A 24,804-nucleotide genomic window follows, 5' to 3' on the forward strand; every position below is an offset into this window, starting at 1 on the left:
CGCAACAAAACAGAAAATGCAAGACATCGTAAATCTCGGCCATTTATAGAATATTCGGCGGGTCATTCTACGGTGAAATATTGCTGCTTCTTAAGCACTGAGTGCCACCCAATTCAGCGCCAAAGAAGCAGAGCTCTGACTTCTGGCATTTTTTGATCCCATCTTCCACTTGCAAGTTTCAGTGTGGATTTTCACATTTTTATGAACTTTTAAAAAAATCCTTAAACTAAAAAATACGCAATGTACTGAATCCGCAAATGTTGAAGCCGTGAAGTGGTCAAGGATCACAGTATGTAGTAAAATTGGGAGTAAAAACATCTCTTTGCTATTTCATTTTATTACAATATACAAAATATCTGGTATACTGACTGGCAACCGATTCACGTTATCCCCTCCTAGTGCCCAAAGTCAGCTGGGATAGGCTTCAGTGACCCTTGTGAGGATTAACCGCGACAGGGAATGAATGAATTAATATTCTGCCTGAGTGCCTTCTATTTTGATCTCTTTCTCCTCTTTTCTCCCTTGTTATGAAGACCAAGACATATTGTGCCTTGGATCATCCTATCACATTGCAGGCGGTCGGGACCAACGGCAGACTTTTCCAGTTCATTGTTCTTCAACTCAACACCACAGATCTGAAAGGAGATAATGGCATCAAAAATCAGGTTTTTGTCTTGTATCTTATTTGTCTGTACAAATTTTGTTTTACTATCAAGGTTGATGAACGCTAAATATCAAGTTTAGACAAAACTAAAAATGAGGATGCAGAAATTAAAATTCTTGGCCAAGGCACAAACTATGCTACTAAACGTAGTAATACGGCTAGCCATCCAGAAGAAGTTAAAACCTTTTGTGACATCCATAATTGGGGGCTGAAGCCAACAAGTGGATTGCTTTTGTGCATTCGCTAATGTTGAAGAAAGACCACAAATTCCACTGGCACGTCTGCAGATTTTTTCAGCACTCCTGAACTTTGCTTGTGAGAAGATTTAAATGGTGTACAGCAATGAAAACACGTACTGTATGAGACATCATGACTTGTTCAATGTCCTTGGTAAGAACATCTAGAGTTGTTTACAATACGCAATGCCCTTGATAGGAAGTGTTTATCATGGCCTTAGTAGCCATAATATTGCCCTATACATCCCCTTGATATAAACATGCAACCTTCTCAACTCTCGTTTATGTTTTATAACTCCCGTCACGACAGAAAAGATAGTGTTCCGGGAGCACCTGGAAACTCGCTGGCTGAAATTCTTCCGAAAATGATGTGGAAAGGCGTCCTACCTTAGGACCAATTACCCGCGTGGTGCGTTTAGGGCACATGTAAAAACAACGATTCATACATCAACTCTGCTTTCAGCTTTAATAAATAAAAGATGGCGGTGAAGAAATTCAAGCGTCTATTAGGATCCAACAGCCGTTTCTAGCCAACATAAAAAAATGTCATCTCTCTACGTTTACACGGTTTGGACAAACATAGCGAGAGAATCTTAACATGCACACCCATCCATAAATCACGCTTTATAAGGATTATAGATTATTGCAACCTAATGTTATTGCCGGATGAAAGAGATCGGGATCGATTGCATCTCCTTGGTAAATCTACCGAAATGTTGCACCTTTTTGCGCAAAATGTTTGTTTTTTTGCTTCTGAATTTATCTGTAGAATCTGTTTTTTCCCTTTTCCGTGGAATGCCTTTTTTCCTTTTCTGGAGAATCTGAAACTCAATTTGTTGCAAATCCTTTTTTTCCTTGAGAATCTGCAATTCCAATTCAAAATCCGGTGGCACAGATTTACTACACATACTTCTTTTAGGTGTGGGTGGATGAAGATGCTGAACTCTATGATTTTCCAAAAGTCAGACCTTTCTTCTTCAAGAAGCAACTTAAGGTAAAGCAATCACTCTCAACTTTTCTTATTTTTGCCAATTTCTCCAAAGGAATATAGCAACCTAGAAAAGTGATGCAAGAAAATAAAAATGGGGCATGGGTAAACTTTAAATAAAGACAAGGCTGGACAATTGTCATACTTAGTCTAGAGTGCAAAAGTGCGACAAATTAAAAAGCAAAAAAAGCTAACGTACCTAGAGGGCAGGTGACAACAGATGACTCCATGAAAAAAAGAGTATCATGTGACATGTTGGAATACAAAATTGAAAATCCCTAAAAATGACATATTACTATCATCACTTTTGACCAACTATATTTACTTTTGGTGACGCGGAACAGTGGTCAAAATTATCTCTACTTGCGCATCGTTTTCCATGCAATATCTTCATGTTACTCAAAGCTTTGAAGTGACACCTTTTCTTCCAAGATACGAAAAAAAACTGTCCAAGTTGTAAAGCCCCAAACCAAGTCACGAAAATGAACTCTGAGCTTACCGTCATTCCCGCGGGTTTAACTAAAGAACTCCAAACGCTGGACATCGGCATCAACCGGGCGTTCAAAGCAAAGTTGCGAGCGGCATGGGAACAATGGATGATAGTTGGCGAACACAGCTTTACGAAGGGTGGCAGGCAGCGCCGGGCTATTTACGCCACTATTTGCGAATGGATTGTGGCCGCTTGGACTAATGTGTCTGCTTGCACTGTTGTTCGAGCTTTTGCCAAAGCCGACAGCTTTACGAAGAGTAGGAGGCAGCGCCGGGCTAGTTACGCCACTATTTGCAAATGGACTGTGACCGCTTGGACTATCGTGTCTGCTTGCACTGTTGTTCAAGCTTTTGCCAAAGCCGGCATCATTTCTGTCAAGCCACATGGCAATGTGAGTACATTGTAAAATGGGTAAATATAGTACAACCGAACTCAGTTTTGCTTCCGTTGCCTTTTTAAAAACGTGTTTTTAGCGTGTGTCCGTATTTAAGCTGGTGTATGTTTTGCCATGCCTGGCTGCGTGTTTTGGTGCGGTGCGTCTTGTGTGTGTGTCAAATACAGAAATAGCACTCGTTACTGACACTGCGCCTTTAAATGCGGTTTCCCATATAGTCGTGAAAATACGGTAAGTAGGTTTAAGTGACTAAAGTGGTTAGCAGCCTATGGAATTTTTAGTGCATTACAATAATACCTTGACATACGAGTGTCTCAACATACAAGAAAATTGAAAATTCCGATTAAATTTTTGCTTTGAGATACCAGCATACCAGATGGTTCCCGATGCCGCCGTCCGGGTGGCCGAGTATGCGAGAGGCTGCTTATGAGAACAGCATCGCTCTGTCTTTTTGGCCGCATCTCCCTCCCGTAAAAAAGTTTAAATTTAGTGAAACGTATGATTAAAACTTATTTTTAAGTGTATTTGTGTATAGTAAACTAAGATCATTTAAGTTATATTTGCGTTGACATGTCTTTCCTGGGCTTTTTCTCTCCTGTCCTCTCTCTCTCTCTCTCTCGTCCGCGCACTCTGCGCTACCATCTGTCTGTAGTGAATAATGTCACATTTTAGAAAAGAAGATCATAACGTCTAGATAGGTATTTGTTAGTTTGTGAGTAGATGGTGAATTAGAACAAATAAAAATGTTTTTCCAATGTAATATCCTGTTTTTTTTTCTTTCAGAGGGTGGGATGGGATTAATTAATAAGACTTCCTGTGTGTGCTTCCAGTTTTTCTCCAACTTTACAAGGTCTTTTTGAGTCTGTATCCGTTTTAGCTAACGTAACCAAGATGGCGCCGTTCAAGTTCAAGCCTGTGGCGGTAGCTCCGTCCACTCTTGCTTGTTTTGTGTTTTTGCTGCTTTTCTGTCTTAATGATTTGATTTGGTGATTCTTAATGATCCCATTTGCTTTGTACTTTGTGCTTTTGCTTTGTTGTTCTGTCTAATCACCCTCTGCTACTGTCACAATGAAATTTCCCGAATACGGGATGAATAAAGTTATCCAATCCAATTTGTATTTAGTTAATGTTTATGGGGAAAAAATATTTGAGATGAGAGTAAATTGTCATGCGAGCTCGATCCTGGAACGCATTAAGCTCATATCTCAAGGTTTTACTGTACAAGATAAGCCTTGATTAGGTCGATTTGAGTATGGTGACTGCTCTTGTGAAAAAAATCTGTCCTTGTCTGTTTGTCTTGGCTGCTATGGTTCGGTAGCGCCTGCCAGAGGGCAACATGTTAAAGAGGTAGAAGCCGGGATCTATATTGTTTTTGATGATGCTCTTTGCCTTCCTAGGCACCAGGATTTGTAGATGGGGCCTAAAGGGAGGTAGGTCGCAGTTGAGGAGATTTTGGGCTGTATTGATTACCCTCTGTTGCCTTTTTCTGTCGGCTTCTGTGCAGCTTGAGTCCCACACTGACAGCGCAAGTTAGCATGCTCTCAATGGCTGACCCGGTAGGTCACCACCAGGTTGGTGTTTAGTTGCCCCTTCCTGAGTACTCTCAGGAAATGTAGCATCTGCTGCGCCTTATTGAGAAGTGTTTCCTGCTGTTTGTTGATTTTTAGCAATAGTTTGCTTTTAGCATCATGTTGTTAGTAGATGTACACAAAAACTTAATTTCAAGTAGTCGTTTTTTCCTACTTTTCTCTTACTTTTGTTGCGCAGCCGGCAACTCATCCTCAGAGTGGCATATTTGAAGCTTTGGCAGAGCAATCCATTGACGAAGTTAGCAGGCAACATACCTTTTCCTGATACAGTAATACCTTGACATATTAGTGCCCCGACATACGAGGAATTTGAGATGCGAGTAATATTCTGAGCAAATATTTACAGAGCTGCCAACCTTCGTCGACCCCATTTCAGGAGTACCCTTGTGCCATTTCCGGAGTATTTCAGGGGTGAATGCGATTCATGAAAAATCGATATAAAATGATAAATATGCGTAGCACAATTTACATCACACTGTTATCATGTTTTTACATTAGTAATTGAAATATTGTGTTTTGGCAAACTATTGGAAAATACTGAAAATAAGTTTATCTTTATGTTAGGGTCCTTCTACGTGCGTTTTACAGTCAGTAATTCCACCATGTGTCACGCTGAAGTCGCACATGCGTGTTGTTGCGGGGGGTTGCTGGAGCCTAACCCAGCTGACTTTGGGCGATAGGCAGACTACACCCTATACTGGTCGCTATACAGCCGTACTTACAATGATACCATCACCAGCAGGAATTGAGCCCGTGCCTGCCTGGACCTAAGTCAGCCGAACATCTACGCCACAAGGCGGCCATGCATGTTGCGCAGGGGACCCGGACATTTCGTCGACGGACAGTTCGTCGCCGTACACTTCATCGTCAGACAGTTCGTCGCTTCTACGTTGAATACAATTAAATCTTAAGTACCAGCATTATTATTACTTTTAGGACACCTTGTATAAATTCTTTAATTGAAATTATTATTATTTTTTAAATCTTCTGGTTTTTATCCCTATAACTTGTTAGAAGACCATTTGTATCCAATACCTTCTGTGAATATGACCACAGCATAGGTACTGCTTTCTCTAGCTAGTAAACACAATTTTATTCTCAAACGTAATGATAAAAAGCAACTCAACAATTGTTAGTTTTAAGATAATTAAACAAAATGTAGTTAACATGTACTAAACATTTTCATGAATGGAAATAATATAGCAAATACGTTCTTGAATAAAATGTTTGTTCAATAATTGTAAAGTTCCTCATCATTACTATTGTTCCTCAAAGCATAAGTTCAAGCACACAACAACAAACGGCGGTCTAAAGGACATCAGAGAATCTTGAAACATGGAGAGTTGTTGGACAGCCAATTAGAGCCCTGTAGAATGTAGTGAAATTGCCAAGCAATGCATCCGCGACAATTTTAAAATAACGGATGCAGGAAATGTATTGACGTTTTCGTAATTTGGATCTTGTTTTCGTATCATTTGCATCTAAAAGGTTTTCTAACCTGAAAATGTTTTACTTCGCGGCATTCGTAAGTCGAGGTACGACTGTAGATCATTTTTGATATGCTAATAGTTAAAGTGAAACACTATTACAATTAGAGCTAGGCAATAAAACGATAAAGAGAAGTATTGTCAAACAACTTTTGTAAACAAAAATAAAAACTTTCGATAAAAATGTGATAACTTAAACATGCCCATAAACTTACCCACTCGGCCACCACAAAGAACGGGGGCGCTGATGCGACATGAACGCTAGTCCAGACCAACATTCAGGAGTAGAGGATGAAAAGACAAAATGTTTTTAACATTAGCAATAGATCGGCTAATACAGAGCATGAAACGAAATGACAATAACAGCCAAATTAATTAATTATGAAGTGCAGGACATCACTTCTTTCTTTATTTATTTTAAATGCCTCTTAAATAACTGTGCACAAAGAGCTCCCTTATTGAAACTTTCCTTAACCCACTGTCCTCATTTTAGGAAAGCCTGTAATATTTTTCTTACTTGATACCAATGTTTCCCCATTCTATACAAATGTTCTGAAAACATTGCAAAAATGTAAAACTTGTTAGCTTGGGTTAAAATGGGTTACAGTGGGGCAAATAAATCAACTTTGAAATGGGACTTGAGCTGAGAAACAGCGCCATCGCGTGTCCAAGCATGATTACTACCTGCCTACACTACTTTGGGTTTTTACTGGCATCAGCAGATGTAGTAACTGCTGAGCTTTGTCATTGGCCCGGAAAAAAAGGGTAGATCAGGTAAAGTTGGCTCCCTTGAAAAGTAGAACTTTGAGAAAAATAGTTTGAGCACCAGTGATTTTGAGGAACACAGTGCTACCTTGACATACGAGCAATTTGAGATACGAGTAAAATTTTGAGCAAATATATCTTGAGATACGAGTAAAATTTTGAGCAAATATTTATCTTGAGATACGAGTAAAATTTTGAGCAAATATTTATCTTGAGAACGAGACAAAATTTGATATACAAACAGACAGCGGACGCGAGAGGCTGCTCATAAGAACATCATAGGCACTCTCTCTCTCCCCGCAACTCCCTCGTCTAATATCTCTGGTCGCAACTCCCTCGTTGTAATGTCTCTGCATGCACTGGGCTGAGCGTTGCATTTTTTCAGTGTTTTTTTTCCTGTTAGTCATTGCGAAAGGCGTGTATATACTACTACTCGTTGGCAAGTGGTCGTGTGTTATCTTATTGTGAGGACATTTGTGTGCATCATTTTGGGAATATTTTGAAGGGAATACAAAAGCAAAGATCAAGGTTGCATCTGAAAGCCAGGGTAGAGACAGGGCAAATAAAGCCAACCCGGCCGGGAGAAGCAAGGTATCAAAATTTAAAACACAATTAGAATTAAGTTTAGTGTTAGGTTAGATTAAACTTATTTTTGAGTGTCTGCTTCATAATCCAAGTTCATTTAAATTTGTTTATATTATGTTACGAGCGCGATGCCGTGCAAAAAGTCCCCCCCCCCCTCTCTCTCTCTCTGTCCGTCTCTCCCCTCCGCGAAATTGATCGGCTGGCCTCCAAATCAGGGTGTCCCCCGCCTTTGGCCCAGAGTCAGGTGGGATAGGCTACAGCAGCCATTGCTGAAGCAAACTTGTGTGTGCAGAAAATAAAATGCTTTTTGCTGTGGGATAAAGTTGTGCTTGCAGCATTTCTGAGATCATGGAGTCCCGGCAAATTGTGTGAGAGCGAATCTCTGAGTAATGCAAAATTCTTTTATGTAGACGGGTTATCTAAGAATAAATGGAATGGTCAAAACTCGAACAGCATACAATATATATTGACCGCTACTAAAAATGTGGAAGCAGAACTATTACCTCCTCATTACTATGCACAAACAGCTACACTGATAGCATTAACGGAGGAATATAACTTAATGCAAAACAAGGAGCTTACAATTTATCCAAATGGTTAAATTGTGTGTGTTTTCAATGTGTTACAGTTTTGCCCATTATTGCGCCATAGGCAGACAAAGAGTTGATCACAGACACTGGCATGGCAGTCGCTCATGCTAACTAACTGTGGCAACTAATGGCTGCAGTTCGACTTCCAATACAAACTTCTATTTGGAAATTTGTAGCACACATCTAATATCTTAATTACCTGTTTCCTTCGGAAATGATTTTGCTGATAGGACAGCAAAGAAGGGTAAGCTGCCAAGAAGCCCCAGTGGGGATGGCAACCTCCACTTGTGATGAAAATTTGCATGCCACCCACGCCAAGTGTGGGTGAGTGGCCCAGTGGATTAGTGGGTGGTGCATGGACCTCACGGTTCCAATATCAATTAATAAAAGCCGGGTGGATTACGCATGGTGTCCCCGAGAATTTGCGGGTTTTCTCTGGATACTCCAATTTACTCCTCCAAGCCAAAAGTATGAACACTAGGCTGTTTGAAAACTCTGAATTACCCAGAGTGTGAGCCTGAAGTGTTGCTGACCAACCAACAGACGTGAAAATAGTCTAGAAAGGGACGTGGATCTACCTTTCGCACTTTACGAAGGTTATCTCAGTTGAAATGTTTGAAGAGCCAGGTGAGAAAAACTTTTTCATGAAATAAAAGGAAATGAACGAGATAACCACTGCAATATTGATTAGAAGGATTGTGCGGGGAGCAATGCTATTAACCATAGGGATCTCTTTTATATTGGATTTATTGTCTCCACATGCACCACATTCAAAAAAAGTTAAAGCGTTTCAATTGAGACTCAACCTTCTTACAAAGGGTTAAAACGAAGGACCAGACAAGTAAAATTCGGGGGGAAATACAATCGTATATAACAACACCCACTAAACGTCCAAATGTGAATTTGAGACAACACCCAAACAATGATTTCTCTGGCAGCAAATTGTGTTACTGATGCACAATACTGATACTGTGGTCACAGCTGTGTGGTTCTGGGATTTTTGCTCACCGTTCTTGTTATCATTTTGATGCCATGGGGTGAGATCTTGCATGGAACCCCAGATTGAGGGAGATTATCAGTGGTCTTGTATGTCTTCCATTTTCTAATAATTGCTCCCACTGTTGATTTCCTTTGGTGTCCTCCGGCAGCTCTTTGGTCTTGGCCATATGGAGTTTGGAGTGTGAGAGACTGAGGTCGTGGACAGGTGTCTTTTATTTTATACCGATAGAGTTAAACCAGATGTTATTAATACAGGTAACGAGTGGAGACCTTGTTAGAAGCTAGACCTCTTTGACAGCCAGAAATCTTGCTTGTGCTTGTAGGTGACCAAATACTTATTTTCCACTCTAATCTGGAAATAAGTTCTTCAAAAATCAAACACTGATTTTCAGTTTTTTTTCCACATTCTTCATATGTTGACAATTACAGGCCTCTCTAATCTTTTCAAGTAGGCGAATTTGCACAATTGCTGGTTGACTAAATACTTATTTGCCCCACAGTAAGTTCATCCAACTTTTTTATTTATTTTTTTGTAAATGGCCATCTGTGAGACTGAAAATAGTTTGCTTCTCAGTGTTTTTCCTATTTTTATATTACAGAGCAACTTTTTGTTTGAATGCAAATTTATAGAAATACAGTGGTACCTCGACATACCATCGTAATCCGTTCCGAGACTGAGATCGCATGACGAGCTTTTCGTAACTCGAGCGGACGTTTCCCATTGAAATGAATTGAAAACAAATTAATTTGTTCCAACCCTCTGAAAAAACACCAAAAACAGGATATTGGATTGGATTTTTTTTAAATTTCTTCTAATTCGCCATATATTGACAAAGTAATAAATAACGAGTGTTTTAAAAGTAATGAAATGCGTTTAATTGAAGTAAAATTAGACGCATTTGGCGGAGGGGAGACAGCGACATACTACACGGAGGCGGAGGGGGGGGGGGAGTTCAGGGGGATTTATCCACGGCACTCGTAAACGAACAAACAACAGTTTAAATTCCCCGCCTGCCTCCAACAGATCCACCAGTTTTATTGACAAAAGGTCATGTGACATAGGTACAAACTTTAGGCAGGAAACTGTGAACAAAGAAATGGGCGTGTCATGGTAGATGACGCGCCCCTAACTCAGGTGTCACGGATGGAAATTTCCGCTAGGCCATACAAAATTCTATTCTAGTGACTACACTAAATAAACCAATTGACTAACAAAAAGCATAAGAATACATTCCATACTCCACATTTCCCCCCTGTAGTTACTTTAAAAGAATTTTCTTCAAACACATCAATTTATATCCCTCCCCTCCAGGTTCTAGAATACAAATATCATCAACAGTTACTCATCAAGGGGTATGGAAAATAATAAAATCACTTGTCAAGGCAGAGGCGAAAATCTCGAGGTATTTAGCGTCATTCGAGAAAAATTCCTCTGCGTCCCTCTTAATGAGCGAACACAATTTTTAAGTCAAGACAAGTACAATTACCCGGACGACTCGACAAACTGAGACTCATCATACTTCGAAAGAGTGCGAGAATCTCCAGTTTGGTTTGCCATGCGGTGATACTGTATGTCACTGTAAGCTACCAGCGTGTACTGGATAGTATTTCGAATCATAACTTTCATACAGGGGATTACACACGGAAAAAATAAAGAACAGTAACAAAATCGCAAGTGAGGGAGTTGCAAATTTAAACAGAATTGACTGGTTTCGTCTGGGATGAAGGCGCAGCAGTGTTCTCCCATCATGGAACACACACCTCCATCCTCCGTCCCGCAACATCCCTAAGGGCTTTGACAGTTTGATTAATAAACACTCATGTAACAGTTCAATGTCTTTACACGAGGCATAACTTTATCCACTCAAGTTGGGAAAGTAGTAACTGTATGATTTTCTGGGGGGTGGACCACAACTTATGCTCACCAGGAACATCACTACCCCAGATTGCATCACGTGGTTTGAATTGCACTGATTTTCCACTGATTTTGATCTCTTATCTCTTACTGTTATGCTCACTCCCCTTAAAAGGAATGCATCTCATCTGCACCACTGCAGATTTAAGTGTGGCGTCTAGACCCAGTGAATTCAGGATGTCAGGATACCTGTGGAAATGGGGATACGGCTACACACATAACAACTTTCATTCACAACAATCAGTTTCTTCTGGAACACCATGAAATTATACCACACATCTCCATAGTAGTTCTCCAGATTGTTCTTTCCATACCACTTCACTCTCCTCTGTGATAGGAGTATGTCACCATCTTGTTTTCCAACTCGAGTCTCTGCGGGCGGGGCGTTCAGACACGCCCAGGCTGTCACTGACAGTCCAGTCACTGTAATGTGGGTGGCAACAGCTTTCACTGTGGCTTCTGTGTAGAGGTGCAAAGTCTATGGGAGCTCAAGGTTAAGTGAGGGGTGCTCGTGGCAATCGAATTTGACTTTTCAGCGATCTTTGCTGCTGTGGAGGTTGGTGAGTTGGGCCATGAATGGGTCTTCCCATCGTGGAGAGAACCAGGACTTCTTTTTATGACTCAGATTTGGATCCAGTCACCTGGCTTCACCACCTCCTGCAAGATTAGACAAAAGGGGATCACGGCAAGTTTACATGTTCTTTGGATAAGTTTCTCTCTAAAACTTTTACCATCCACTCTGTAAGTAGATCTGCCTCACCCTTAGTCTCTTGTCATGGTTCACCTTCCCATAGAGCAGGGGTCTCAAACTTGCGGCCCGCGGGCCAACTGCGGCCCTCGGGACGATAATTTGCGGCCCCCGTCTTAATATGAAAGATTAATGTTCGTGCGGCCCGCAAAATTGATATGAATGACACTTGTGTTCGGAGCAATGTTCCCTCTAAGCTGCGCGCGTGCGCAATTGCGCACTACTCTCGTCTTCTCTGCGCAGTAGCAATCATATGGCGCGCAGTAAAAAAAAAAATCGATTTTTTTTTTTTTTACCCCTTTCCCCATGATGGCGCCGTTTAAGTGGCAGCCAGTGGCAGTAGCTCTGTCCACTCATGTTTTTCGTGTTTTACAGCATGTTTTACATGAAAAATTAGAGGGAACATTGACATGTACCTGCTTGTGGCAGGTGTGATACTGGTGTGCCCATAGCGAGCAATGATGATGTCGTGACCGGATGATTCGCCTAAAGACGTTTCGCCGACGGACGTTTGACAGACGGACAGGTCACTAGTATTTGTTAGTTTAATGATTAAATACAAATACCAGTATTTGTATTTAATCATTAAACACAAATACTAGTATTTGTATTTAATCATTAAACGCTGTTTTCAGCTGGATTTGACCGAATTTGAGAGCATTTTGAGCCGTTTGGCGAATGGACGTCTATAGACGTTTTTTTGCCTCCATCGCGATATCATCCAGTATTTGTAGTTAATCATTAAATGCTGTTTTAGGATGGATTTGACCCGATTGCTGTCATTTTACGGCTCGGTTCTGCTACATCTGCCTGCCCAAGAGTGCTTATTCCCGGACTGCCATGCCCGCCCAAGAGTGCTTATTCCCGGGCTGCCATTGATGGTAGACGAACATTGATTTTTACTATAATTTGGACAACACCGGCGGCGGGCCGGATTAAAAATCCTAACGGGCCGTATATGGCCCGCGGGCCGAGGTTGAAAAACTTGTACACACACGATCCGGCGGGGCGAGCGTTCGAATCCCGTTTCGGCGAAACCTCCGTTCGGCCGAATGAACGTTCGGTGGAACGTCCATTCGGCGACCTGCCCGTCTGTCAAACGTCCGTCGGCGAAACGTCTTTCAGGCGAATCATCCGAGTACCGATGATGTCGCTCACACTGGTACTCAGTGCGCTCAGGGAGGTTGTCTTTCTGCTCAGACCAACAAAAAATTAGAGGGAACTTTGGTTCGGAGCTGAATGAACCAATCACGGTGAGGTATACGGCTCTGGAGGGCGGGACATCGGCCGGGCTGTCCAGTGCCTCGCTCACTCACTCATTCATTCCTCCAATCAGCTGGGCGGAGGAGAAGCCGTGAGGCCGATCACTCCGCTCGGCGCGCACACTCCTCCGCTGCTCTCAGCATAGAACTGAATGAGGCGCTATGATCCGTCATCCAGCCTGTGTCAGTGTCTGTAGCCATCTCCGCGATTGAAACGGAGAGCGAAAGTGCACATGCGCCACAAACCCGCGCGACTGAATGTGAAAGATCAACCCGAGACTCATTCCAAGTGGAAAAACATATTACAGAGCCCCAGAGATGTCTCTTTCAAAGCCTGCCGTGAAGACAAAGGTCGGTGATGAGCACAGACAGTTTCAAGAAAAGTGGGGAGTGCAATATTTCTTTGTTGAACACAGGGGCACCCCGACGTGTCTCATTTACACTGAAAAAGTTGCGGTGCACAAGGAATACAATTTGAAACGTAATTGTACTACGAGACATGCTGAGGAGTACGAAAAATACCAGGGAGATGAGAGAGCCAACCAGGTTGCCAGTCTTAAAACACGTCTTCTGAGGCAACAGGATTTCTTCAAGAAGGCTACCAAAGACAGTAATGCAGCAGTCAAAGCTAGCTACGCCGTTTGTGAGTTGATTGATCCTGTGCTAAGTGATCCCAAATGGCTCATGGACTTGGCTTTTCTTGTTGATATCACACATGAGCTTAATGTACTGAACAAGAAGCTACAAGGCCAGGGGCAACTTGTCAGTGCTGCCTATGACAACGTGAGAGCATTCTGCACTAAACTTGTGTTATGGAAAGCCCAGCTCTCTCAGACAAACCTTTGCCATTTCCCAGCATGCAAGGCTCTCGTGGATGCAGGCACACCATTCAGTGGTGAGAAGTATGTTGAGGCCATTTCGAAGCTACAGGAGGAATTTGATCACAGATTTGCAGACTTCAAGACACACAAAGCCACATTTCAAATTTTTGCGGACCCCTTCTCCTTTGATGTGCAAGATGCCCCTCCTGAGCTTCAAATGGAGCTCATTGACCTGCAGTGCAACTCTGCACTCAAAGCCAAGTTCAGGGAGGTGAGTGGAGAAGCAGACAAGCTTGGGCAATTTTTGAGAGAGTTGACCCCCAGCTTCCCTGAACTTTCCCGAAGGTTCAAGCGGACCATGTGCCTTTTTGGGAGCACATACTTGTGTGAGAAGCTCTTCTCCACCTTGAACTTCAATAAGTCCAAGTACAGGTCCAGACTTACTGATGAGCATCTTCAAGCTCTACTGAGGGTCTCCCCTGCTTCCTCCCTCAAGCCAAATGTGACTATGTGAGAAGAAGCGCTGCCAGGTCTCTTGCAGCAAGGAGTAGGCAAGAGAAGCCGTGTTCAGAATATTTCATGTTCAATGTTCCATTCAAGTTCAGAAAGTTAAAGGTTAAAGAGCTGTTAATACAGACATTTGAAACGGAATAAAAATAATTCATTTTCTCTACTTAGCCAGCCAGTGTATATCTACTGTATGCTCATTAGTATTATTTGGTTTTGTATTACTGATTGATTTATTTTTTATTCATCTTTAAGTTAATTTATTTAATTCATTATTTTTTGTTAAAAAATAAAGATATTTGATAACGTTGGAATGTTTTGTCAGTGCTTTTCTTGTGGAAATCCTGATGCGGCCCAGTCTCACCCAGACTCGGCCTCTAGCGGCCCCCAGGTAAATTGAGTTCGAGACCCCTGCCATAGAGGAAGTTGGAGTGGTCTTCCAAGAACTATTTCGAAAGGTGTTAATCCTGAGCCAGTTGGCACTATCTTACCAGTGTTAGGTTTTCTGGCCATGGCTTATTTATCTCCCCCATGGCCTTCCCAAGTCTTGGTTTTATCGTACCATTTGTTTGCTCTACCAGTCCCTTTGGACGTTGGCCTCGTTTGGACCTGAGGTCATCTTGCACATTGTCAGCAAAAAATTAAACAGGTCCTACAAAAAAATTTAAAGTAGGTATTTAGACCTGTGGGACATGGAACACCTGCTGTACCATGTCCATAAATCCCCCCTGTTGGGACATTGTCCATGGCTCAATTTTGGAATAAATTTTTGGTAGGCACAGTAGGCCTTTCGCTGTGTACAGGTCGTCTGTAGACTGTTCTTGAGATCGGCTCAGCCCTTGTTGCTGTGCATACTGTGCAGCAAGTGTCCGCGCTGCTACTTTAGCTGCCGCACTCTGTCGCTGTCTTCAACATGTGCTCAACATCTGCAGACAGCTATTAGGTTGGGCTTAATACCCCAATGAACAAAAATCACAACAATCTTACTTATTCCATCACTATAGTTTGTGAAAATCTAAGTGCCTTATTAGTCAAAATTAAATATGCTAGCCGGTATTCTATTTTGATCACTGCTTCCTTGTTAAGATCAAGAACTATATTTGTTTTTTCCTTTCCTGCAATTACACAAATTAACTAATCATACTAAAAATAGGAAAAATACAAAAAGCAAACCAGGCTGCTTTCTCCTCAGGAAAACAGCTTTCCAGTTCTCTGTAACAGTTACATTCACATCAATTAATATCCTCAAACAAATGTACACATTTATAATTCTGAAAAGAATTGAACCCACTAAATTGTAATCACCCCTTGTTTGTCAGGGTCAACATTTTTAGCATAACTGTCTTTTAGAGCAATTAAAGCCCATTACTTAAAAAATGCATACTAATGAAGTCCCAATTCATTTAACAATGTGTATCGCGTTGCATATTAACCTCAGTTGTTTGAAATTCAAAATATCCCAAACTAGTAGTCTTTTTATCAGAGCACTTTAAAAATCGGCGGGGGTTCCCCCTGAGCCTATCCGAGAATAGTGCACCGTGAGCGGACTGGGTTGGACGACGCCCCGCTGAATTTCTCCAGCTCCAGAATTTTTTCAAATTTGAGCCCCACACACATTGGATTGGGTTGGCTGATGCCCCGCTGAAATCCTGAGCTCCATAAATGTATCCGACATTTGATGTTGCAAATACAAATACTAGTATTTGTATTTCATCATTAAACGCTGTTTTCGGATGGATTTGACCGAATTTGAGAGCATTTTGAGCCGTTTGGCGAATGGCTCTGTTCTTAAAATGGCCGACAAGCGACGACGTCGAGCTCCGTTGCCTCACAACGAGCATCGGAAATCTAGTCTGTATACACGAAGAATATGTGAATTTCCTGTCTTCTTTTAAATAAAATACTAGTATTGTATATACAAATACTAGGATTTGTATTTAATCATTAAACGCTGTTTTAAGATGGATTTTGAAAATTTTCCGGAGCTGCAGAAATTCAGCGGGGCGTCGTCCAACCCAGTCCGCTCACGGTGCACTATTCTCGGATAGGCTCGGGGGGGAACCCCGCCGATTTTTAAAGTGCTCAAACTCGGGAAATATATGGAGCTCAATAATGAAACTCAGCATGTGTCATTAAAATCCGCCCACGAAGCACTGTTCCCGGGGAGAAACCCCTCCGATGACCGTAGGGATATGATTTACCTACTCGGCGGGCCGGAGCCGGATCAAAAATCCTAACGGGCCGTATATGGCCCGCGGGCCGAGGTTGCAAAACTTGTACACACACGATCCGGGGGCGGGGCAAGCGCGCGAATCCCGTTTCAGTGAAACCTCCGTTCGGCCGAATGACTTTGGTGGAACGTCCATTTGGCGACCGGTCCGTCTGTCAAACGTCCGTCGGCGAAACGTCTTTAGGCGAATCATCCGGCCACGCTTTTTATCAAATGTAACATTCCATTGTCTTTGGAGTTTGCCAATCATCTCCTATAAAACTTTTTTAATCAATATTTCTCAATAGTCAGGCATAAAATTTAAATCTAGTTACATTTCTATCCGTTGTAGTTTCTCTTTTCTCTAATTGTTTACTTTAAAAATCTGTAAGAAGGTTTGGTCTCAATTGAAACGCTTTCATCTTTTTTATGGAGACAATAAAACCATTATAAAAAGTTCCTTATGGTTTATCGCATTGCTCCTCGAGCAATAATCTTTCCAATCAATATTGGAGTGCTTGCCATTACGTCTGATCACTTCAAAAAGTTTATCTTACCTGTCTCCTCAAACGTTTCAACTGAGAGAACCTTCCTACAGTGCACAAGATGGATCCCGCTATTTTCATGTCTGCTGGTTGGTCAGGAACACTTGTGTTGAGCACCCAGGCTCCCGGGACCGCCGTTGGTCCACTCTGTTTTCTGTTGGGAAGCACAGTCTCCTTCTGCTAACCCAAATTCAATGCATTTCTTTAAAGTTTTTCCTTTTACGCTGATAGCCAGATTAGCCTCATCATCCAGCTCCAATCGTGTAGTGAATAATGGCGTTTGGTACGTTCCACTAAATTGGATTTCCATATTTTGTTGTCCAATTGACCTCGTTATGTAGGCGCATTGATTTCATAACGAAATATGGAACATTTTGTCGATTCAGTCAATTATTCTGTTACCACAATTTGGATGCCATTATCACTATAATACTTTGGAATTTCATATCATGCACTGTCTTTGTTTTTTATTTTTCCCAGTGCTCCCAAATTTCGCATAGCATACCTTGATACCTAACCGATTGATCATATCTCGGTGGTCAGCCAATCCAAAACACAAAAAGACATACAACCATTCACGCTCAGTGGTCTGCAATTTTTTCATCACTGGTGAAGAGCGCCATCCCACGTCTGGGCTTCTTGGCAGCTCACCTCCATTTTGCTGTCCTATCAGCATAATCATTCTCAAAAGAAATAGGTTAACGTCATTTGGTTGACATCAATTGTTTGATGCTAATGCAATCCGTAATATTCTAATAGTCATTAATATGACTCGCGCTAAAGCATATTTCATCTGCTGATGGGCAAAACAAGATACATATCCCGTGCACTGAACATGTATGATACTTTATTCCTTCTCAGGGAAATCATGCCTATCCTAATTTAATTATTTTATCTAAACTTGCCAGGTATAATTTACCTAATAATTTGGATCAATGCCATTTCTGCATTGTCTTCATGTTTGATTTCATTAATAATTTGGATGATTCTTAATACTTAAGTCTAAATCGCAAATCACTCTCATATTGCTAAAATAGCTATGAGGATAGCTAAATTGCGCTATGAATTCCTATTGAATTCATATCCGCTCCAAGAAGGCGGTTTTTGTTTAAAATAAGAAACATTTTCTGTAGCTCATTGTTACCAGAATTAAAATTTAGGGAAAATAACCTTTCACTAGGCATTTCCTAATATAAATTTCAGTGTTTAAAAAAGGACCCATAATTTGTCACTAATATATTACAACACTGTCAACTCTGTCTCTCTCTCTACATCTCTCTGTCTCTGTCTCTCTCTGTGGGGAGACAATCGGACCCAGGTGATTTAGGTTCATACCTGCAGTGGCATTTGCGTGGTGTGGTTCCTCTCTCCTGGCTCCAGGTGTGAAAGGAGCAGTAAGCGACCCCCCTCTTTTTGTTTGCACCGGGTGTGCTTGGGTTGTCGGGTGAGGGGTGTCCGCATCTGTGAAGGGGGGCTGGCCGTAAGTGGGCTTCTTGCCTGGCTCCACATTTTTCGGCCATTTTCTTCCTTTGTTCTGTGTGTGTCTTCAGCAAGATTCAAAAGCAGGCAGACTTTTTAAGGGAATTCTCATGTTCCTTCTTCAGATTTTGGTTCTCTGAGAATTCCGCATAGGCCTTCCTCTTAGCTCATCTTGCCAAAGGTCGTACCTCTTGAGCTCATGTTCAATGATGTTCATAGGGAGGGCCCCAATCTTGAAATGTGTGACTAGTACATGAACTTGTGAAAAACATATCATTCTTGTTCTCCATGAAGATAGAAAGTTTCGCGAGGAAAGACACAACCACCTGAAGCAGCTCCTCATCCTTTCTGTCCAGAATCTTCATAAGCATGTTAACCATGTTTTTGTTTCATTCTTCAATGATCAGGAAAATGTCTCAGCATGAATTTCACATCTTCTTGCTTCACGTCCCTTTGTTTGAAAGTTTTATTTAAACAATGGTCACATGTTACGCTATTAATACATTCACGGCCATATTTTACGGCGATTCTCTAGGGACGTCCCATCAAATTTATTATCTCTTTAATACTTATCTTTTATTATCCTATTTATCCGTCTACATCGTCTTTTTAACCGTTACTCTTCAATCTCTCGATTCACGAGCGCGTCCCGAGCGCGTCACAAGCGCGTCTCGGCGTACTTCCAGTTCTTAACACACGCTTCTGGTTTATATAATAGTACTATACTTTTTAATCGAGCGCTTTCTTACTCATCGGGTGCAGTATTTTTCCAAGCTTTATTTTTGAGTTTGAATTCCCCGCCTGCCTCCAACAGATCCACCAGTTTTATTGACAAAAGGTCATGTGACATAGGTATAAACTTTAGGCGCAAAACTGTGAACAAATAAATGGGCATGTCATGGTAGATGACGCGCCCCTAACTCATAGGTGTCACGGACGGAAATTTCCGCTAGGCCATGCAAAATTCTATTCTCGTGACTACACTAAATAAACCAATTGACTAACAAAAAGCATAAGAATACATTCCATACTCCACAGTAACTTCACACAAAACTGAATTCTAATTCTGTTTTAATCTTTTTTACCTTAGTTCTACGGGTTGACACCACCCGGACGCTCCGCCGAAGTCTTCAAAACAAACCCATCAAGAGTTGTTTGTTTTTGCCTCCCCTTCAAAATGTTTCGAAAATGACGCGTAATCCAAGCTTTAGAATTAGCGCGCCCCATCACTTATAGGTTTTCTTTCTTGTTGTGTCTTGAAAGCACGAGGGTTCTCCACATTGTACACCAGTAGCTGCTTAATTATACAGTCACCGCTGGCATTAGCACACAACGCTAGCGTTAAGCGGTCCTAATGCCTTCTCCTCTGCCACGATGAATGTCCGCCTGGGCATCTTTTTCCAAAAAAGACCAGTTTCATCGCAGTTGAAAACTTGCTGGGGGATGTAACTTTCCTGGGTGATAATCAAGGCAAATGTCTTGATAAATTCCACCGCGGCTTTCAAATTGGAACTTGCCGCTTCCCCGTGTCGGATTACCGAGTGTATTCCAGATCTTTTAAAAAAAAATTCGAACCAGTCATGACTCGCTTTAAAGCAGGGGTCTCGAACTCAAATTACCTGGGGGCCGCTAGAGGCCGAGTCTGGGTGAGACTGGGCCGCATCAGGATTTCCACAAGAAAAGCACTGATAAAACATTCCAACGTTATCAAATATCTTTATTTTTTAACAAAAAATAATGAATTAAATAAATTAACTTAAAGATGAATAAAAAATAAATCAATCAGTAATACAAAACCAAATAATACTAATGAGCATACAGTAGATATACACTGGCTGGCTAAGTAGAGAAAATGAATTATTTTTATTCCGTTTCAAATGTCTGTATTAACAGCTCTTTAACCTTTAACTTTCTGAACTTGAATGGAACATTGAACATGAAATATTCTGAACACGGCTTCTCTTGCCTACTCCTTGCTGCTAGAGACCTGGCAGCGCTTCTTCTCACATAGTCACATTTGGCTTGAGGGAGGAAGCAGTGGAGACCCTCAGTAGAGCTTGAAGATGCTCATCAGTAAGTCTGGACCTGTACTTGGACTTATTGAAGTTCAAGGTGGAGAAGAGCTTCTCACACAAGTATGTGCTCCCAAAAAGGCACATGGTCCGCTTGAACCTTCGGGAAAGTTCAGGGAAGCTGGGGGTCAACTCTCTCAAAAATTGCCCAAGCTTGTCTGCTTCTCCACTCACCTCCCTGAACTTGGCTTTGAGTGCAGAGTTGCACTGCAGGTCAATGAGCTCCATTTGAAGCTCAGGAGGGGCATCTTGCACATCAAAGGAGAAGGGGTCCGCAAACATTTGAAATGTGGCTTTGTGTGTCTTGAAGTCTGCAAATCTGTGATCAAATTCCTCCTGTAGCTTCGAAATGGCCTCAACATACTTCTCACCACTGAATGGTGTGCCTGCATCCACGAGAGCCTTGCATGCTGGGAAATGGCAAAGGTTTGTCTGAGAGAGCTGGGCTTTCCATAACACAAGTTTAGTGCAGAATGCTCTCACGTTGTCATAGGCAGCACTGACAAGTTGCCCCTGGCCTTGTAGCTTCTTGTTCAGTACATTAAGCTCATGTGTGATATCAACAAGAAAAGCCAAGTCCATGAGCCATTTGGGATCACTTAGCACAGGATCAATCAACTCACAAATGGCGTAGCTAGCTTTGACTGCTGCATTACTGTCTTTGGTAGCCTTCTTGAAGAGATCCTGTTGCCTCAGAAGACGTGTTTTAAGACTGGCAACCTGGTTGGCTCTCTCATCTCCCTGGTATTTTTCGTACTCCTCAGCATGTCTCGTAGTACAATTACGTTTCAAATTGTATTCCTTGTGCACCGCAACTTTTTCAGTGTAAATGAGACACGTCGGGGTGCCCCTGTGTTCAACAAAGAAATATTGCACTCCCCACTTTTCTTGAAACTGTCTGTGCTCATCACCGACCTTTCTCTTCACGGCAGGCTTTGAAAGAGACATCTCTGGGGCTCTGTAATATGTTTTTCCACTTGGAATGAGTCTCGGGTTGATCTTTCACATTCAGTCGCGCGGGTTTGTGGCGCATGTGCACTTTCGCTCTCCGTTTCAATCGCGGAGATGGCTACAGACACTGACACAGGCTGGATCACGGATCATAGCGCCTCATTCAGTTCTATGCTGAGAGCAGCGGAGGAGTGTGCGCGCCGAGCGGAGTGATCGGCCTCACGGCTTCTCCTCCGCCCAGCTGATTGGAGGAATGAATGAGTGAGTGAGCGAGGCACTGGACAGCCCGGCCGATGTCCCGCCCTCCAGAGCCGTATACCTCACCGTGATTGGTTCATTCAGCTCCGAACCAAAGTTCCCTCTAATTTTTTGTTGGTCTGAGCAGAAAGACAACCTCCCTGAGCGCACTGAGTACCAGTGTGAGCGACATCATCGGTACTCGGATGATTCGCCTAAAGACGTTTCGCCGACGGACGTTTGACAGACGGGCAGGTCGCCGAATGGACGTTCCACCGAACGTTCATTCGGCCGAACGGAGGTTTCGCCGAAACGGGATTCGAACGCTCGCCCCGCCGGATCGTGTGTGTACAAGTTTTTCAACCTCGGCCCGCGGGCCATATACGGCCCGTTAGGATTTTTAATCCGGCCCGCCGCCGGTGTTGTCCAAATTATAGTAAAAATCAATGTTCGTCTACCATCAATGGCAGTCCGGGAGTAAGCACCCTTGGGCAGGCAGATGTAGCAGAACCGAGCCGTAAAATGACAGCAATCGGGTCAAATCCATCCTAAAACAGCATTTAATGATTAAATACAAATACTGGATGATATCGCGATGGAGGCAAAAAAACGTCTATAGACGTCCATTCGCCAAACGGCTCAAAATGCTCTCAAATTCGGTCAAATCCAGCTGAAAACAGCGTTTAATGATTAAATACAAATACTAGTATTTGTATTTAATCATTAAACTAACAAATACTAGTACGACCTGTCCGTCTGTCAAACGTCCGTCGGCGAAACGTTTTTAGGCGAATCATCCGGTCACGACATCATCATTGCTCGCTATCGGCACACCAGTATCACACCTGCCACAAGCAGGTGCATGTCAATGTTCCCTCTAATTTTTCATGTAAAACATGCTGTAAAACAAGAAAAACATGAGTGGACAGAGCTACTGCCACTGGCTGCCACTTAAACGGCGCCATCATGGGGAAAGGGGTAAAAAAAAAAAAAAAAAAAAAAATCGATCTTTCATATTAAGAAGGGGGCCGCAAATTATCGTCCCGAGGGCCGCAGTTGGCCCGCGGGCCGCAAGTTTGAGACCCCTGCTTTAAAGGGTTCTGAAGTTGTTGAAGGCTCTCCTTGTGTTGTTATCAAATCCATGTAAATTCCGCTGGGTTTTTCACATATGGTTGACTCGGTCACGCTATCTCCTGCTAATTGTTTTTCTTTTATCCACAATAAAAGAAGGGTCTCCATCTCGTCGTGAATGTCACTGTGCCGGTGGGAAATTATAGTTAGTCCCTTGGAAGGCCTCTTCTCCTTAATTGCGTCCTTCTGCTTAAGGATGGTGGATATAGTTGACGGATTCCTCTCGTATTGCCGAGCGAGCTCGGTAACACGTACCCCACTCATATTTTTCAATTATTTTGGGTTTCATGTCCATTGTCAACGGTCGCCTTTTCTTTGCAAAACTCTGCCGATCCATAGTATTGTTTACCTGGTATGTAAATTTGACCAACGTGGGGGAAATGCAAAGTCCGCCCAGTGCTCGTAGATATATTTTATATACACGAAAGAGATGCAAAAAAGACAGTGCCATGGCCACCTGGCTTGGTCGCATCACGAAATTTTGATCGTATCTCGGGCGAATTATCCGATCGAAATTTCCGTCGTAACACGAGCTTGTTGTATGACGAGCTGTCGTATCACGAGGTACTACTGTAAAGACGCATGTCAAAGTTTCTGCAGAATTTCCCATATTTACTCGCATATAAGCCGCACCCTGAAAATTGCCATTAAATCTTTGAATTTTACAATTTCTCGCGTATACGTTGCTCCCCCTGATTCCCAATTTTCACCTCCATATTCATGGTTTTAATAGGGAGTACAAATGTGTTACCTTGAAGGGAAAATTGTAAGAAAAATCATCACGTGGTATTTCTGAGATACTGTATGAATCAAAAGCACGTTATTAGGGTCAATATCATAAGGACGTTAATATGCATGTCTTTGTAAAGGCAAAATATCAAATTATTCAATTTGAAAAAAGAAATGTCTATCTTGATGAGACCCTGATGCTTTCTAATTACAGAAATTACAATTTTCTTACCAAAAGTTTAAGATGTTGTGGCAGCCATATTGCTTCTAATGTCAAAATATCTCAATTCTTTCGATGGTTCATATTACTCCAATAGTTGTCACTTTCGAACAAGAAATTCCAACAACAAAAAATCAAAGTGGAATTTAGTTTTATTTCAAATCAAGGATACTCGCGTCTGGCCAGTCAGAGTACATTTAATTAGGTTTAGACGGCAGCATCTTAGGTAAGATGGCTCCCCCGGGAACTAGGTAAGATGGCTCTGCCCCGAGCGAGCAGTGACGGAAACGTGGGTTTTTTCACGTTTTATGCAAGGTAAGTACGTTTTTCTCTTGAATTTCATTCATAGACGTCAAAAGAAATTTTGTATAGCGTTTTATTTGTTTAAGTTTTCTCTATTTTGGTCACGGCGCCATTTTGTCGTGACGTCATCGCGACACGGCGCCGTCAACTTGCAGTTTTGTGCATGTCGTGTTTTTATGCGCATATAAGCCCTACCCTCGATTCAGTTTTTTGTCCGACAAAATGCGAGTGAATACGGTATTTACTTTTCATAGTGTTAGGAGGGAGTTGTCTTATCTTTTTTTTGCACAACAGAACAACAAAAATACTTTAAAATATTTTTATATTCTCTTTTCTTATAAAATAAGGTTACATAGTTACTTTCATAATTGAAAAATGAGGAAAGTAATTCATTTACTTACTCAGAATTTTGAAGTTTCAAATTTGAAAGAAAAAGTATGTTAAGAATAGGTTAGAAATCCAATAAATTTGTAAGATCTCCTTTTATCAATAGTTCCGGATGCTCAGAACATCAACTAAATGTATACAACAGGTGCATGTAAACAAATAACTTGAAATTATGAAATCAACCCTCTCGGGGTCCAAAAATAATGAATAGAAGCACACTCAAAGTCATAAACATACAAAACACTGTGTTTGAAACTGGTGTTGACAAATGCACATGAGAGCACACAAAAAGCATCATGGAGAAGCAGGTGTCTCCTAGCCAAAGGCAGACCAGTTAGGTGTTGGGACACACCCACTCAGAGGCCAGTTAGATGTTGGGAAATGGGAGACCCAATGGTAAGCCACTGAGGTCATGGCAATTTCAAAATAAAATACAGGCTACAGGAGCTCTATTTACGTTTTTCGGCGATGCTTTTTCCTTGAATTTCTTCTGTATCTTGG

The 24,804-nt window shown here is 41.9% G+C and overlaps 1 protein-coding gene across 1 annotated transcript in view; it reads left to right on the top strand.

Moving 5' to 3' along the window:
- The window catches only part of mrpl37 (mitochondrial ribosomal protein L37), a 71,231-nt gene that overhangs the window by 45,682 nt on the left and 745 nt on the right, over positions 1 to 24,804 (top strand). The window contains exons 6-7 of the mRNA XM_077616330.1: positions 534 to 665; positions 1,820 to 1,894. Of these exons, the coding sequence (XP_077472456.1) occupies positions 534 to 665; positions 1,820 to 1,894 (207 nt within the window). The remainder of the gene's footprint in view (positions 1 to 533; positions 666 to 1,819; positions 1,895 to 24,804) is intronic.

This window comes from Stigmatopora argus, chromosome 12 (assembly GCF_051989625.1).
Source record: "Stigmatopora argus isolate UIUO_Sarg chromosome 12, RoL_Sarg_1.0, whole genome shotgun sequence".
In the NCBI taxonomy this organism is placed as follows: domain Eukaryota; kingdom Metazoa; phylum Chordata; class Actinopteri; order Syngnathiformes; family Syngnathidae; genus Stigmatopora; species Stigmatopora argus.